Below are 17648 nucleotides of genomic sequence, written 5' to 3'. Positions count from 1 at the left end.
CTGTAATCTTTGAGCATGCCATCGTTCATATTATCCTAAACACTTCTAGCATTGTGTTACTTTAAAGAATGTCTGTTTATAAAAGAATTTCAAAAATAATCACACAAGTTTCTACTGCAATAAGATAATTCTGATCTTTCAAAAACTTATGTTTTACAGTGGCAAATCAATGCCCTAAGGATCACTCGTGCATGAAAAAAAAAGAGGAGGAAAAAGAGTACAGCTTTAACTGTTAAGTCAACAACAAACCAACTTTCTAAACTGTGGAGTGCACAATTAAAAAAAATTATTTTTTTTCTTACCATTATTCTTCAGAAATACCAATGTCCCCTATTACTGCTGGTTTCCTAGGAAATAAGCGAAACTTTCATAGAAAACTGCAGACTCTGAACAGTTGAGAATTTTTCTGTTCTAGCCATACATAAAAAAATCTGAGCAAATGATGTTTTCAAGTCACAACAATGAAGCTTCCACTTATATCCTAAGGGTTCCACAATGTAAGATTGTAGCATGCAAGTTACCAATTCTAAATGTCTTACCGAAAATGAGAAGAAAAAATGAATGGAGCAGAAACAAAGGATAAATAAAAATTAAAACTTCCCAAATGAAATATGACATGTGTCAGCAAATGGTGTATGATAAGCTCATGAAGCAAATAAAAAATCTAAATATCTAAAAATTTAAACTAAAGCAAACAAAAAACCTAAAAACCTAAAAATTTAAACCAACTCATAGGCCTACTTAATTTGATACCTATGGCATAGGTATTTTAGAACTGAGTATATTCTTGGATAGGGGACAAAGACTGGTAAAATTAAATCTTCAGCATTTCATAGAAAGAATCACTATGAAATATAGGATAAGCAATATTTCAGAGTTGAGAAAAGTTAAGGGAGGGAGAACAATAACCCAGTCAAAAAAGTTACATGGATAAAAAGCAAGGTATATGAGATCCTGTGAAAAACCAAAGGCATAGCAATAATCATCATCATCATCAAGGATTTGTCTTTATTAATGATTAAGTTTAGACTTATTAAATTTCAGGAGAAAGACAACATATTATGTGGAGGAATTGAAAACAGATGAAGAACTCTGACTAGGGGGGATGTACAAAATATAGACATGAGCTTTGGATACAGCACATCAGATGGTTAAATTTTATAAGAGTTGAATTAAGAGAAATGAATAAATATGGTCTTTGACACAGCTGCTATTTAATCAAAGCTGTCCCTGAGACATTTTATACAAAATAACGCATACTTGTTTTGCAATACAGTAAACTAAATTTCAAGTTCAAAGTTCTGATGTATTAGAATGCAATTTTTTTAATATATCATTATTTTTATAATTTCCTCTTTCAAATTAAGTTTGTGCTATTCCCAAGTTTTGTGGCTTCAATACATTCTCATTTATGTGATAATTAGCTTTAGAACAGCATATTGATATAACATGTCTTTTTAACAAATACTGAAGCCCTAAAAATATAGCATAAGTATGCAGGGTGATATCAGGGAATGGGTGTCAAGAAAGTGACAAAGTGGAACTGACGCGTACAAAGGGCAACTGAAGATAAGACCCCTTGAGCTCTGGCAGAAGACAGACTGGTATGAGGATAATGACATATAGAGATATGCTAAAAATCAGATGACAAGGTCAAAGGAAGAGGAGTTGGGAGGAATGGAACCAAAATCATTCTACAGCAGAAGGAAAAGAGAAAAATCTCTGGCAGAGGATATTTAAGATACAAAAGTAGTTGAGAAAGATGGAAAAGATGTGAAAGAGGTAAGATTAACTTAAGATAAAAATGGAGATATTAAGTTTAAGAAACTGTACTAGAACGAATGAGGTAATATTCTGGGAAATCATCTCAATGAAGAACATGAACTAGAACATGCTGGCATAATAACAGACCATTCCAAAATAGCAATTAAATAAAAAGCAGAAAGAGAACCCTCATCTATGAGCTTCCAAGAATACAGGAAAACCTGAAAGAAGAGACCAGAAGATTGTGGGGAAACATTACAATAATGATATATAAAAAGGTAAAAGGGGATGCATTGCAATGTGGACATTATAGAAAAATATGACTGCTTGCACACACTTTAAAAATATTGGAAAAGTGCTGGAATATAGGCCAACAAAAACTGTTAAAATCCAAAACTCAGTTGGCTTTGTTTCAGAAACATCAACTTCAGAAGCTGTCTTTATATTGAACAAATACAAACATCAAGCAGATGCAAAATACACTGAATACAACACTAATAAAACTAGAGTAGACAATCACTAACACAGCTGAAAAGTAACACATACTGTAGGTAGCTACCAATTACAGACGCTAAGAACAAATGGAACTGATATCTCAGAAAAACATCATGAACTTACTAAAAGGACAATAAAGGACGCATCCAAAATCATTTGGTGATCGGTAATATAAACTAAGCTAGCACAGAAATACGGAAACACCCAATAACAAAGGGACAAAATGGAGCAAGAGCCCAGAAAACTTACCCTTAGCTTATCAAACATGAAAAAATACAAAAGGAAGTTACTGCAAACTAAAACCTACCTGTTAGCGCTAGCTAGTTAACTGCCAATAACTTCTTAGCATACCAATATAAATACCCTAAAGACCAAAATAATTGCTCAAATATTAACCACACAAGATATGCAGTGAGAATTAAATACCAGAAATCCCTGGAAATATGCAAACACAGTGCCAAAGCACATATTTTACAGGAATAAACCAAGCAGTAGTTATAGGCACTCGCATGACTGAAAATACCAAATAGGGAAATAAGGCTTTTACACTGGTTAAGGAAAACAGTGAAAAGGGTAAAATTAAGTGATGAGTCAGTACTGAAAAGTGAGAAAATGTAAATGAATGATGAATGAAAAAGTATAACTGCTGTAAAAAAAATTTTTAAAAATCAGGGAAATTTTTCTCAGAGCTGTTTGATGACAGACTCAAGATCAGTGTTGTAGGCGGTCGGTTTTTAACTGTGGATCCAAGTAGCACATGAATGAACTGAGGTTTTTCTATTTTGTAAAGAAAAGACTGACGAGTTGAAAAATTTTTGAGACAATGAAGGTTGGCATTTTATGATTTACTGCACACCACCTACAGGTTTTCAAGCATATCAAATGATAAAATATTTTTTTGGTTGTCATGATACTATTTGTACTCTATACAATAAACAATAAACAGAATGCCTCACAATACTGATATGGATTAAGAAGAAGCAAAAACACCCACAACATAGTCTTGTTCTTAAGAAAAAATCTTAAAGAAAAAAAAAAGAACAAAGAAATAACAAAATAATTAACTGCTTGGAAAAACTTTCATATATTCATTCCAATAACAATGAAAAAATGTAGTCAGTCCATTAGTCTCACTGTAATCAGCAAGGCTTTTCACATGTTACAAAAGAAATTTTGGTCCTATCAAAGGTCCACTCCACAGCACAAAGAAAAACAGTACAGAAATACGGCTCATGAACAACTTTGCCACAACTTGCATTCTTTATCCAATTAAGTTTTTAGGATTTTGGCCATGTTACCAGTAAATTTTGCATTCTAAAGCTACATAAACTTTTGACAGCCACTTCAAAACTAGGTGCAAGTTTGGCTTATGCTTTGAAGGTAACATATGAGACTCACTCATAGGTTCGCGAAATTTATGCAAGATTTGTTTCTACATTTCTTTGTAATATATGCTTGGGTTAACTGCTTCCTATGACCTTTTGAGGGTAGCCATATTGCCTACCAGGCAATTTTCAAGTTAAAATCATACTGAATACAATTTCCTCAAGTCATTATTAATATTATTGTTTAAAAGCCTTTAAATCAACTTATAAAGGAATTGAGCCTTTTCTTGGTATACTCTATCAATATTGCTGGGAGGTCAACCTAGAGTCTCAACATCAAGTGCAAACTGTTAGTATATATAATGGAACTCAACACTACATATTTTGAGCAAAATATAGCAGTATTCCTCAGTGTGAGCTGGAATTGGTCATTGAAGGTTAGTAACAAGCTCGTTAACTAGCGGTTAAGGGGATTAATGGAGGAATATCCCTACTCACCTACCACCAAATACACTTTCCTTCAGCATCAGGGACAAAGTTGAGTGGTTGAGGTGGAAAATGTTACAAAAGCCTCTAATTGTATACCTAGGAAAAATACAAATGCACTTTGAACATGTTATTTGTTCCTGTGGAAATCCAAACCATAGCCTTCTAGGTAGGGCACACACTCCTCAGGCAGGAGAGAAGTAAATATTCCTGTTACCTCCTACTCAGTCTGGCATAAGGATAAAGGAGCACTAGCCCCTGTGCTCAATTGAGATACATTGAGATCTAGCTCATAAAGGAAATCCTTGGAGAACCCAGTGTGACTATGTTGTGACAAGTCAGAAAGCCACTAAATCTGGCTAATACAATTAATGGGTTCAGATTATAGCCCTAATCACTCCCCACATCCTTGTTAAAAGAGTGAGCAGAGATACAGTAGTCACATCTCATCTACCGCAGCTCTAGGATTGGGCACTCAAGTGAATAGCCACCTGCATCTGTGCCCAGTCCTTCCTTCCCTGGAAGAAGAAGGATGAAGTGAGAAGACACTTACTGTACCATTCAACTTCAGCCTTACACCCTCCTGATACAACCTAGTAAGCAGCCACTACAGGTCCCACGGAGGCAGTGTCTGGGGACTTATGGGTGACATACCCCAGGTAGAATATGGTAGTGGTGGTCTGATGCTTCACACACCAACCCAACTTACCTGTGATAATGAAAAGTTACTCTGTAATGCCAAGGTGGGTTCCATCCTCATGAGTTCTTGAGTTTTCACCTGAACTGTATGACTACTTCACTGAAAGTGTGGAAAGCTTGTTTGTTTATGGCACAATGCCAAAAATAAAAAGGTCCTCCTAGACTCCTATTTCTAGGGTTGCCCAGTATAAGAAGAAGTGCCAATACTCTGGTCTATGATGCAGGATCCTCCTTAGATAGCACTTATGACTCACACCAGGCATAGAACCTCTAGTCCATACCACCAGCAAGGGCCCAGAAGTGAAATAACGCCTCCCATTGAGTTCTGGGAACTAATGGGACAGATTCCGAACCTCTGAAAAGGCCATGTTACTCGGCAATATGCTTTTTCAAGGCTAAAGCTGGCAGGGAGACAATCTTCAGTGTGAGAATCAAGAGGCCTCCTTGGGCTTACAAGGCAGATGAGTTAGGATGAAAGTCATGTCCTACTCTGGAGGCCAAAGACCCCAAGGAGAGCAAGACTTGAGGTTCCAGGCATAGATAGCTCAACGAAAAGCAGAGATCTTTACCCTTTAGTCTGAGGGCTTGGCTCAAATCCATAATAGCCTTTCATTACAATGACTGAGAGGAACTCATCTTGTCGAAGGTAGGTGAAGTCCATGACCTGGTGGGCAGCAGCTTTGACTGGAGAGAAACCCTTTCTATGACATCAGTCAAATAAGACTGCTCACTTCCACCGACTGGGAGAGCAGGCCAGGGGAATCTCTCTTGGAGCCTGCCAAGAAAGCCAGCAGAATGGGAAACCACTCAGCACGGAGTCAGTGAAGAGCTACCAGGGAAATTCTGAACCCCAAAAGTGATCAATACACAGTTGGTCACTTAACAGACGAGACTGAATGCAGGAAAGGCATAACAGATGTCCAGATTGTCCCTAAGGTATTGGAAGGCAGCCTCCATGGCTACCCATAGATCTGATATCAAAGAACACTGCAAAAAACGCTTCTTGTTTAGCTCTGCAGCAAACAGACTGATCACACTTGTGGACATCAGAGCTCAAAACACTCCTGCTCCACAGAGGTGAAAGGACTTCCCTGTCCTGATACTACCTGCTCTTGCCTGCCAAATCATTCCTCATACAGAAATGTACCTGACTGATGGCTCAATGGTATGGTGAACCATCCACTTGTGCATCTGCTTCACTAACTGACCGAGGTGAAGGGAAAACATCGTCCCCCACACATTAGGGTCATGTTGTCACTCATCAACATACAGAGTGACCCAGCACACAATCTTGGAATGCTTGCAGGGGTAGCAGCACCACTTACATTTCCAAAATGTTGATGTCCAGACAAGGTTTGTCCTCTGCTCACATACCCGAGATGAACAACCTGTTCAAGTGTGCATCCAAACCCTCTTTTGATGCATCTGTGAATAGATGAATTTCAAAAGGTAGAGAATTTAGGGGAACTCCCACAGAGGGGCTCCCGTCATCTAGCCATGACTCCAGTTCTTTTCTGATCACCTTGCTCAAGGGTATGAGCTAGGAAGGATTGCTGGGAGATGACTCCTGCTGATTCAGTTGCTACTGAAGTGAGTGCAGGTTTAGTTGCCCCTGCAGATTGAGCTCCTCCAATAAAAACATGAAATGCACTGTTCCATCCCTGAGCTTGCTGGCAAAGAGTCTGAGGTGCTGCTATATCTAATGAGCACACCCAAGTACTTTGACTGCTGCTTTTCGGGTGAGATCCAACTTCTCTCAGTTTATCACAATTCCCAGGTCAAGACAAAAATGTCCCTCTCAATTTATCAGGATCCCAGGTCATGACAAAATGTCCTCTCTTGGTGGCAGCTGAAGAAAATGTGCCTCTGATAGCACGATGTGTCAGAGTATTCGCCCACTTCCCACTAACCACCAATTACAAAGTAGCAATGACTGATTTCACCTTGTGCTGAGGAATACTACTTGAAAAATGATCTGTATTTCATGGGAAGAAAAAATAGGCTAAGCTATGTAACTAACCACCAAACATCATCTAAATTTTAAAGGTTTTTACATAATCTTTTCCCTTTACAGGGTTAACATATAGTTTTCTCCACTCTTCTCTGTTCTGTTCTCTTTCTGTCTGAACTCCCATAAGGTCTGGCTCTTCATCCCCAATTTCCAGGGTCTTCCCACAGGTGTTCTTCCTGTTATTTCCAGCTTTCTGGACAAGTTCCTCATCCATTCTCATACACACTTTTACAAAAACTGCCATGATAATCATACATGTATGTGTTTAATATATTTCTTAAAATAGAATGAAAGAATATTTTGAAGAGTTAAGTTGACAGAAAAAGAAATAACCATGGATTGATATTTGAAGGCATCACACAGAGAGCCCTTTCCTGATCTTGATGACATCCATGCTTCTGAGAGATATGCAAAACACTTTGCTCGAGTCCCTTTGAAATTTGTTCGTGGTTTGCTTTTTTACCTCAAGTCTCAAGATATCAAAAAGTTACTCCCTTGCTCCTATAGAACAGATATATTATGTTGTCCCATAAACTTCACAAATATGCACTTATAGCAGCAAATCCACAATATCTATCGTATGTATCAAGCTTAAGCCAGTAACATTTCCTGTTGCAGTGAAATTTAAGTCATTGAAAAAATCCATCTTGCAAAAACTATACTTTTGACTATTAATTAAACAAGTCAGTGCTTGAAAACAACTGTACAAGATAAACTGGAAAACTAATTTCCTGACAATGTGATGATGTCCCATTTTTCTCAAGTAAGAAAGGAACACATACTGTCAGCTTCTGCCCAAATTTTCTTCTGAAAATAATACGAAACCAGCAAGTGTCATGATTTCTTGGGTAGCTCACCTGATTTAGTAAGACCGCCAACTGCATATATAAGTCCAACAATATCATTGCAACATCTTGGTCGCGTTCGGAAACTCTGAAGGAGGGGTCGACGCTCTGGCATCAAGTGATAATCTTTGGCTTCATCAAGTAGGTCTCTGGAATGAGAAAGAAGAAATTATAACATCAGTACACCAAACATCTTGTGCATTATAAACTAAAAAACGATGAAGTATACTGAGAGAGATTTGAAAATCTTTCCAATGGTTAACCTCACACTTGAAACATGAACACAACAATAATTTCATCCAGCACCTCACCTGCATTCATGAGATGATCGAATCAAATTTTCAGTTGCTACCCTGTCAGTCAGATACTGTGGTGTAAGAAGTGGCATGCGAACTTTGGTCAACAACTCAGGTAAATTATCTCCTCTTTGATCCAAATCTCTCTTTGTCCAGGCCATAACAGCTTCAAATACCTTTAAAATCAAATATAAATATCACTAAATGAGACAAGCACTTCCTGTCTACAATTCACACATAATTAAGCTATTCCTACATAGAGCACTGCTAAAAAGAAAATTAGTGCATACAGTCTCTAAACAAAAAAGAATGAATGCCTATGAAATAATTATTTTAAAAACTTTACTGGTGCCACCAGCAATTGAGAGTGCACCCACTCTAGCTTGAGACATTGCCAAAAAAAGTAGGCTTACCATTCAGTGTGGTCGTTTTTGGTATTGTGGATATCTATGGGGCTGTGAGGTACTGTAAGTACTATACGTTAAATATTAAGTTAGTATAATAATTAGAATGAAAACTTAAAATTCAGAAGTTCTTGAAAACCTTGGTTCAACAAGACCATAGTAAAAAGATTAAACTTTCTTACATAGCATTAGGATTACAGTAAGATTTTGTAATTTACGTCAAAGCATTAGCAATAGTAAGAAAGAAAAAGCTGCACTGCACCCAATACCAAACTTTCTTTATTGCTATTAAATATTTATATATCCAACTTTGTTGTAGTGCAATCACTAACTTACAACCTTGTAAAAACATCATATATCTTGTTTCATGGAGAAAAAATTAACGGCTCTGCACCAGCATTTGCTCACCTACAAACAGCTAATAAATAGTAATTACACCTTCACACAAGACAACTAATTTCTATAAAGCTTTTATTTAAGTCACATAACTGGTCTGTCTCTTCTCTAATTTCACCTAAAATGACAAATTTTTTAAAGTAATTTGTATTTTTCCTAATATACAAGCCTGAGGTCTTCACATGAGGAATTACCTTCAGCATGAGCTAGAGCGGGATATTCTAATACAACAAGGCTGTTCAGTAATTGAACTACCAGTGGGAAGGGAGAGGGGTACCCTCACCACTTCCCTTTGTTGAGCGATGCATTCACTTGCCTAATAGCCCAGGTATCAGCATGAGGGGTGGCTAAAGTGGGCAGTATATGTAAAGACCTCAAGTTTGTAAGTTAGGAAAAATTCAAATTACTTTAAAAATTTGTCATTTATTCCTACATGTACACAAACCATCAGTCTTTACATGAGGAAGACTCACTGATTGGTGGGAGGATTTGAATAAGTTTCCTAACCAACTGGTGGTTCGCCTCACCTGGGTCTCTTCCTGGTCGTGCAATGCTGAGCAAAGGAAAAAAGACCCATGGCTCTGATCAGAGGAACAGAAAAGTGTGATCAACTCTCAGACTTCCGGGCTTTTTGAAGTAATGGGTTTGAAAAGCAACATTAATACCAAAAAGGACTCTGAAGAACTCTATGTCAGAGACAATAAGGCTAAAGATAGGCAACGGGTTTGTTTTACTGTCAGTCCCTCTCTCTCCCTGCAAGAGAGAGGGTAGGACTTTGCTTCTATTAGACCGTAATAACTATAAAAATAGAAAGGCTGATCGCTCACCTACATCTGTCATCCAGCACATGATGGTATATCAACTAATCCTCTGCCCACCGGAAGAGAAAGGGTAAGAGAAAAGGGAAAGGAGGGAGGCCAGTCACACACTCTGAGTTCCCTGGGAGGGTAAGACTTTTCGAAGCTTCTCATCAGCATAAAGATCTCCCATGAGGAAGAGAGATCGATGCCCTTTAGGCACAGGACTAGGCTCAGGGTGGCCCTATAACCCCTAACTGCTGAGACAGATAGACACTCCTCTTGGTGAAGGAAGACGAGAAAGTCCGCTTACTGCTGAATAGTAGCTCTGACCAGAGAGAAACCCCTTCCACAACACTGACCACAGAAGATGGCCCATCTCCCCTGATAGATATCTGCAGATGATTTCCGAAGGTATCCAGATATTCTGAAGCAGTTTGTTAAGAAAAGCTTTTTGCTCGTATCGCTTGTACAAGATGCCGGATAGTCTCCAGCCGTGAAGAGATGGGGACTCTACGGACTGGTGAAACCTCTCGATGTGGGGCTGGCAAAGAAGGTTGTGCCAGGGGGGAATCCCTCTCAGTGCCTCTGATAGGAGAGCTAGCAGATCCAGGTACCATTCGGTACGTGGACATTTGGGAGCCAACAGGGTCATTCTGAGATTCAAGGTGATCATCACCCTCCTGATCACCTGCTGAAGAAGACAGAATGGAGGAAAAGCGTACGTGTCGAGATTGTCCCAAGGGTGCTGAAAGGCGTCTTCTGCTGTTGGCCAAGGGTCTGGGACGACTGAGCAGGACACCGGCAACTTCCTGTTGTGCCAGGTTGCAAACAGGTCTATAACTAGACATCCCCAAAGGTTGATCTTTCCAAGACGACTGGGTGTAGAGACCATTTTGTCCCTATCACCTGACCCTGTCTGCCACTACGTTCCTCTTGCCTGGAATGTATCTGGCCGACAACTCCGAGTGTGCTACCGCCTACTCTTGCACCTGCGCTGTCTACTGATGAAGATGAAGGGACACCAGTCCCTCTTGCTTGTTGACGTATGCCACTACCGTGCTATTGTCGCTCATCAGTACTACAGAGTGCCCCACCACTTGATCCAGAAACGTTTGCAGAGCCAAGAAGGCTACCTTGAGTTCTAGGACGTTGATGTGGAGATACTTGTCATTCTGATTCCACATGCCCAAGGTAAGTAACTCCTCCAGGTGTGCGCCCCCATTTCCATTTTGAACCGAGTCTGGCGAACTTATTGGTTCAGGGAAGAAAGATCTATGACCAATCTCCATCCCCCTTACGCTTTCTCCATGAGAAAGATCCTGCTGTAAAGGGCAAGGGACCGATCTGTCAGGACTTCTACAGTGCCTTTCTTCAGCATCACTTTCACCTCATCCCGAAGGGAGAGGTCCTTCAGCGAGCCGTGAACATACAGTACATTTGTAGATGGACAGGAAGGTTGGTGAGAGGTGGAAGAGACTCGAAAGGAAGTAAATAGCCTACCCAAAGGACATTCACTACCCAGGTCTCTGCTCTGTGTCATTGCCATGTTGCCCAATGGCTTGACAGGCACATCCACCAATGGCAGCATGTGGGGAGGAACGCCGCCCCTAGTGTTCTCCCCCCTTCTTCTTGCCCTTACCTCTTCTCCCTGGTTGGGTGGAAGATCGAAAGGGATACTGGTTTGCACCCATCCTAACGGGGGCAGAAGAAGGCTGGGTGTTCCTGTGAGGGCCCTCAGAATTCTGAGGTTTCTTAGGTCTGGCAGGGGAGGTGCCAGTCTGACCCGAAGGTTGGCCTGCAGTAGCACGCGAAGACCTGGAGGTCTTTGCTACTGCGTGGAGGATGAGACAGTCATTAATGTCCACCCTCCTTCAATCCAGCCCGGCGTCCACTTGCTCTCTGTTGAAAAGAGAAGTGGAACCCAGCAACAGTCCATTTCTTAAGGTCAAAACTGACTCAGGCCCTATGAATTTGGTATTCTGAGAGAAAAATGCATCTCTTCCCTTGAATAACAAGTTTGCCCACAGGTTAACTGTTTAGTGGGCTAGATAGGAAATTGTCATACCCCCAGACAGGAACAGTCTATTAAGTCTGGCTACCTCTTTGTTACTGTGCAAAGAAGGGGAAGAGATGATCTTAGTCATGGTGGTTGACCAATTATCAAGCGAAGAGACTGCTTGGAATGCTGCCATAGCAGTTGATTCCAGTGTCGCTGACTCCTGATGTGAGAGGGAGATGCTCTCTGCACGGAGCTGTTCCAACAACAGACCGGTCCAAGACAAACTAAGTCTGGGTTAACCTGTGCAGTTGGGATTGACCTTTCTGAGGACTTGTAAACTACTTCTGATGAGGGAGAGGTGGAGGAAGTAGCTTAAATGAATGGTTGGCTTGAAGTGAGTTGTCTTGCCCAGAAACAAGAGAATTCACCTGAGCTATAACCGAATCGTTAAGCTTTGACCAAGGCAGCCCGAATGAAGGTGCAGATTCCTTATGGGCTCCAACAAAAGCTTCCATACCCAAGGGATAAATGTCACATGGGAAGGGAGAGGGAACTACCCGGTGTCCTCAGAGGAGAATACCCCTCCAAGGAAGGATGGGAAGCCCTCTTCTTGTATCTCCTCTTTCCAGTGAAAAGTAACCACTGCTCCAGGGAGCAATGACAACACTCGTCACAAGGATCAGAAAAGGAGCATACATGTTTGCGACACTTAGTGCAAACCAAATGCGGGTCTATATCAAAAGGGGGAAAGGAAGCAGTTACAACACTTCCCAATACCTGGGCAAAGCTGTTCAGGTTGTCTGACAGTAGACTTAAGATGATTTTAGGTTTTACACATGACTAAAAAACAAGAGCAAAATATTGTATTCATAAAAAAGGCACACTATCACAACAAAAAACACTGGAAGGGAGAAACCAGAGCTGAAGCGAAGTGAAGAACAGCCGGCTAAAATCCGGCAGAGGAAGGCATAGTACGTCTGTCTCTGAACGAGGCTATTAGGCAAGTGAATGCATCGCTCAATGAAGGAAGGTGGTGAGGGTACCCCTCGCCGCAACCCACCAGTAGTTTAACTACTGAATAACCTTGTTGTATTAGAATAGCCTGCTCCAGCTAGCGCTGAAGGTATTTCCTCCTGTAAAGACTGATGATTTGTATTCGTGTAGGAATAATGAAATATACTGAATGTCTTTTTTTTTAATGTTTGTAGACAAAATATTTTGCTTATATATTCTGTGATATTTTAGTGGTATTTTGAATATTAATCCCATTAAGTCTTGAGTTCTATGAAATTTCTTTTCCAAAACCTAGTATTAATCTCTGGCAATGTTGCTCAATTTCATAATTCTGATCATCCCCAACTATGCCATCCACCACATAATATTAGATATGAGGTTATTTCAATATTTTGCCTTTTCTTGAGAAGAAGAAGAAGAAGAAGAAGAAGAAGAAGAAGAAGAAGAAGAAACCCTCTTTTATACAAGTGGTATTAAAAGTGATAGCTGCATCAGTGGCATTCAGTTTGTATAGAGTTTTCTCTATTTTTCTAAAAAGTGATTTTTCTAGGTTGCAGCATTTTGCCAGTAACATGCCGATATTGGTCATACTTGGAGAGGAAAGCAAGTTGCAAATTCTGTAGAGTTGTCCTTCAGGAAAACGCCTTCTTTCGGGTTGTCCTTCAGGGGAAAGTCTTCTTTGATGTTAATCGAGGCCACGTTTCGCTCAGGCTCCACTAAGAATGGTCACGCCAAAAGATGGGAGTAGACTTACTTTCAATGTGAGTCTTGCTCTTTTATATGAGAAGGTCAGTGGAGGTTCAAATTTAGCTGTCCGCTGATTGGCCCATGAGAAAACATTCACTAATGCCACTCACCTCCCGCCCATCACCGGAGACCATGGTTTAGGATATATGTATGGGAATGTCATGACCCATAAACCCAGGAATCCCTTATGCCCTATCATCAGCCAAACCCCTGTGCCTACCTATATTTTGAATAAATGACTCAATGGAATCCTCGTGCCCTATGTGCCCAACAAACACAGCCTCCATTCATCGGTGGAATTCTTAAAAAAGATCAAGGACACTGCTGGAACTGGTACTATCACCTCTCTAGAAGTCAAATCCTTGTTTACCAAAGTTCCCGTAGATGAAACCATCGATATAATTATCGACTATGTCTACAGGGACACCTCCACGTCCCCAGTTAAACATCCCTGAAGGGTTACTACGAGCCCTCCTTGAAATATGCACAATGAAGGTCCCTTTTTCCACCCATAAGAGCCACATGCATAGGCAAAAAGACGGCATTGCAATGGGTTTGCCTTTAAGTGTGCTTTTCAACAACTTCTATATGGGTGCAGCAGAGGAGCAGGTTTTTTCACACATCCAAAATCCACGCATCTACGCCCATTATATTGATGACATTTTCGTACAGGCTGAGGACGAGAATGAAATAGAAATGCTCTGCCACACATTCATAAAATGCAGCTCTTTGAACTACACGGATGAGTTCTGCAACAATGGCCAGCTCCTCTTCCTTGACGTCCTTGTCTGCCAAACCGACTACAGCCTGAGGACCTCCGTTTACACAAAGAAGACAAATCTTGGCCTCTGCCTTAATGGAGATAGTGAGTGCCCTTCAAGATACAAGAATACCACCATCAAAGCCTTCGTAAGAAGGGCTTTAATGCACTGTTCTTCTTGGCAAGGCATGCACCAAGAATTAGACCGCATTTCCCAAGTACTCATAAATACAGACAGTCTCCAGTTTACGAGTGGCTCGGCTTACGATGTCCCAAGTTTATGACGCTTTTCAAATATATTCATAAAAAATTAATTTCCTGGGTTACAATGCATGTTCCAGGTTTACGATGCTGACAACGCCGGTCCAACGGAAGAAATTTGGCTCCAGAATGGCAGAATGGTTAATTTTGGAGGTTTTTCTGTTGAAGAACTGAATGTAAACGCAGGATAAATTGTTTTCAAGGCATCCAAAGGATTAAAAGTAAGGTTAAGTAAGGTTTTCTTACGATTTTCGATGGTATTTCGGACAATGCCAGTCTGATGATGATTGGAAGAAATATGCATCCAAAACAGCAGAATGGTCAATATTTGGAGGGGTTTTATTAAGAAAAACTCAATATAAATGCAGGATTCGTTGTTTTCATGACACCCAGAGGATTAAAAGTAAGGTTTTCTTACGATTTTCGCAGGTATTTTGGACGATGGCAGTCCGACAACGATCAGAAGAAATATGCATCCAAAACGGCAGAATGGTTAATATTTGGAGGGTTTTTATTATGGAAAACTCAATATAAATGCAGGATTTGTTGTTTTCAAGACACCCAAAGGAGTAAAAGCAAGGTTATCTTATGATTTTCAACAGTATTTTGGATGATGCCAGTCTGATGACGATTGGAAGAAATATGCATCCAAAATGGCAGAATGGTCAATATTTGGCAGTTTTTTTTTAAGAAAAGCTCAATAATAAAAATGCAGGATTCGTTGTTTTCAAGACACCCAAAGGATTAAAAGTAAAGTTTTCTTATGATTCTCAACGGTAATATCTGGGATGACTCGGTGCCCAAAGAATATGACAGAAGAAAATTCACATTCACGGATTTTTTCATAGAGCAATATTCACTAGTTACTGATTTTTATTTTATTTTCATGACTAGATACATTTTTTATGATGAAAAAATTATTTACTAATTTTAAAATAATATTAAAGTAACCACAGCAAAGTATCGATAAAAGTTAAATTAAAATCATGTGAAATCATAAAACTGCTTACCGATGCAATCACTTCATTCAACCTCTCTCTCTTCGAATAAAAATTGACGAATAATTTCACTTTTGAGATTTAAGTAAGGACAACTGCTCATAACTCTCTCTCTCTCTGTACTGCATAAACCCTTCAAAGAAATAGCAATTACTGTATATAAACATAAAAACATACGAAAATCCCATCATTGCTTGTGTGACAATTTTTTTAATTGCTTTGACATAAGTTTCATGACGATATAGGCTCGGGGGATTAGAAGTAGCCAATAACAGAGCTCGTAGCAACCCCCTCTCTCCATGACGATATGCTATTGGCCGGAAGGACTGACAATAGCCAATAACAACTTGTAACAACCCCCTCTCGCCCTCCTTGACGACATGCTATTGGCAGGAATGGTAGGATTTTAACCATCACAAAGCTTATACCTCACGGGCTTTGCATACACTATAAGGAGGGTGCATAGTATTTTTTTTTTCTCTCTCTCTCTCTCTCTCTCCAACGTGACAGAGAGAGAATGACGGCATTAAGAATTTTCTAACTAGTTCGTGGGAGATGGTGAGGACTAATTACGTTTGTATGATAAATAAATGACTTACCTAATAATAAGTGCTAATTTTCAAATATTAATAAGATTACATAATAATAATATACTGAAATTACAACATTTATGCATTTTTATAGTAAATTATTTCAATTTTTAAACAAAGAAATATCACACCCTGTATTTTGCCCAAAGCTTTTAAATATGGGGGAGGGTGGAACTGTCAAATTACTTGACATTTATGACTAAGGGTAGAAGATCAATCTCTCTCTCTCTCTCTCTCTCTCTCTCTCTCTCTCTCTCTCTCTCTCTCTAAAAGGTAGAATGAGAAATGGATGGATATATTATAAACAGATACTAAGTTCAGTCCTTCACTCTCTCAGGAAAACATACTGCTAATTTGAGTCTCTTTACTTATGCACACTGTTTGTGCATGTGTCTGTTCATGGTGCTTTAAAAATGCATAGTAAAAATAGTAGTACCCTACATCTTTGGAAGACAAAGAAAAAAAAAAACATTTTTGTTGTCAGTCGCAGTAAAGAGAAATAGATTAACATTCCTCGAGAGATTAAAGAGATAAACCTCTCTCTCTCTCTTGCCCATGCCAGTACAAGAATGGCTGAATGTAAGTCGTAGTGGTAATTCTCTCTCTCTCTCTCTCTCTCTCTCTCTCTCTCTCTCTCTCTCTCTCTCTCTCTCTCTCTCTCTCTCTCTCTCTCTGGCTGGAAAAGGGTACTAATGAGGACTTTGAAATGATGATGATAATAAAATTTCAAAGATTAATACAGTAGTAATAGGATAATAATTTAAGCTATATTTGATGTAGGATGATACTTAAAGTAAAAATGGGAGAGCTCTCTCTCTCTCTCAAAGTGTACAATGGTAAAATTTTGGAGGGTTTTTTTATGAAAGATTCAATAAAAATGCAGGTTACATCATTTTCAAGATACCCAAAGGATACTCAAACAATTAAAAGTAAGGTTTTCTTACGATTTTCGATGATTTTTTCAGTTTACGATTTTCGGCTTACGATGTGGCGTCAGAACAGAAACCCCGTCGTAAAAAGATGTCCTGTAATGGGTATCCTAATAAACACGTCAACAAAGAAATACATCTTGCAATGGACCGGCTGGCAGTACAGCAACCGCGAGCAGCTGCAGCCCGACCCGCAAAGAAGTCTTCGACTTTTCTATAAGGCGAGGATGCACTTGATATACCAGGAAGACGAACATGCCATCAAGATCATTGAAGACAACATCTTCACTACCGACACTGACACGCGGCTTGACCTCGTCATATACTATCAAAACAGCCGCACAAGAAACGTAATTATGAAAAACAACCCAGCCCCACTAACAAGAGATCCTCTTAAACAGACGAATGTGGCATACCGATTCAAATGCCTAGTCTGTGGATGTCCTGGCACCTATATCAATACGACCACCATGAAACTGGTGAAGAGAATCTACTGCCATGCCCAAGAAGGTGCCGTAAAAAATCATATGAGATGCCCACAAGGAATGCAATAGTGAGGAATACAGAAGCAATTGGAAAAGCCCCCGACCTAAGGCACCTATGGCTGCTGGAGGCCCTCTTAATACAGCAGGAGATGCCCTTATTAAACACCACCCAAGAGGTATTCCTCCTGCCTACCAGCATTAAGCGGCCTATTGCTTCTGTAGCTGACAGACCGACGCCAGACACCGCAAGAAATGACAATCATGAACACGAAACTCACAATAATGTCAGAGATTCTGCGAGCCGCCCGGAGCCCAATCAGAATATTCGCCATGAAATACCAGAA

The 17648-nt window shown here is 39.9% G+C and overlaps 1 protein-coding gene across 2 annotated transcripts in view; it reads right to left on the bottom strand.

The window, feature by feature from the left end:
• The window catches only part of KLHL18 (Kelch like family member 18), a 63929-nt gene that overhangs the window by 24429 nt on the left and 21852 nt on the right, over nucleotides 1–17648 (bottom strand). For both annotated transcript variants that reach the window (XM_067125876.1, XM_067125875.1), the window contains exons 6-7: nucleotides 7937–8097; nucleotides 7638–7774 (exon numbers count right to left, since the gene is read on the bottom strand). In XM_067125876.1, coding sequence (XP_066981977.1) covers nucleotides 7638–7774; nucleotides 7937–8097 — 298 coding nt within the window. The remainder of the gene's footprint in view (nucleotides 1–7637; nucleotides 7775–7936; nucleotides 8098–17648) is intronic.

Source organism: Macrobrachium rosenbergii, chromosome 23, assembly GCF_040412425.1.
Source record: "Macrobrachium rosenbergii isolate ZJJX-2024 chromosome 23, ASM4041242v1, whole genome shotgun sequence".
In the NCBI taxonomy this organism is placed as follows: Eukaryota; Metazoa; Arthropoda; class Malacostraca; order Decapoda; family Palaemonidae; genus Macrobrachium; species Macrobrachium rosenbergii.
The sequence above is the reverse complement of the archived record's forward strand: the minus strand, read 5'-3'. Positions and strand labels throughout refer to the sequence as shown.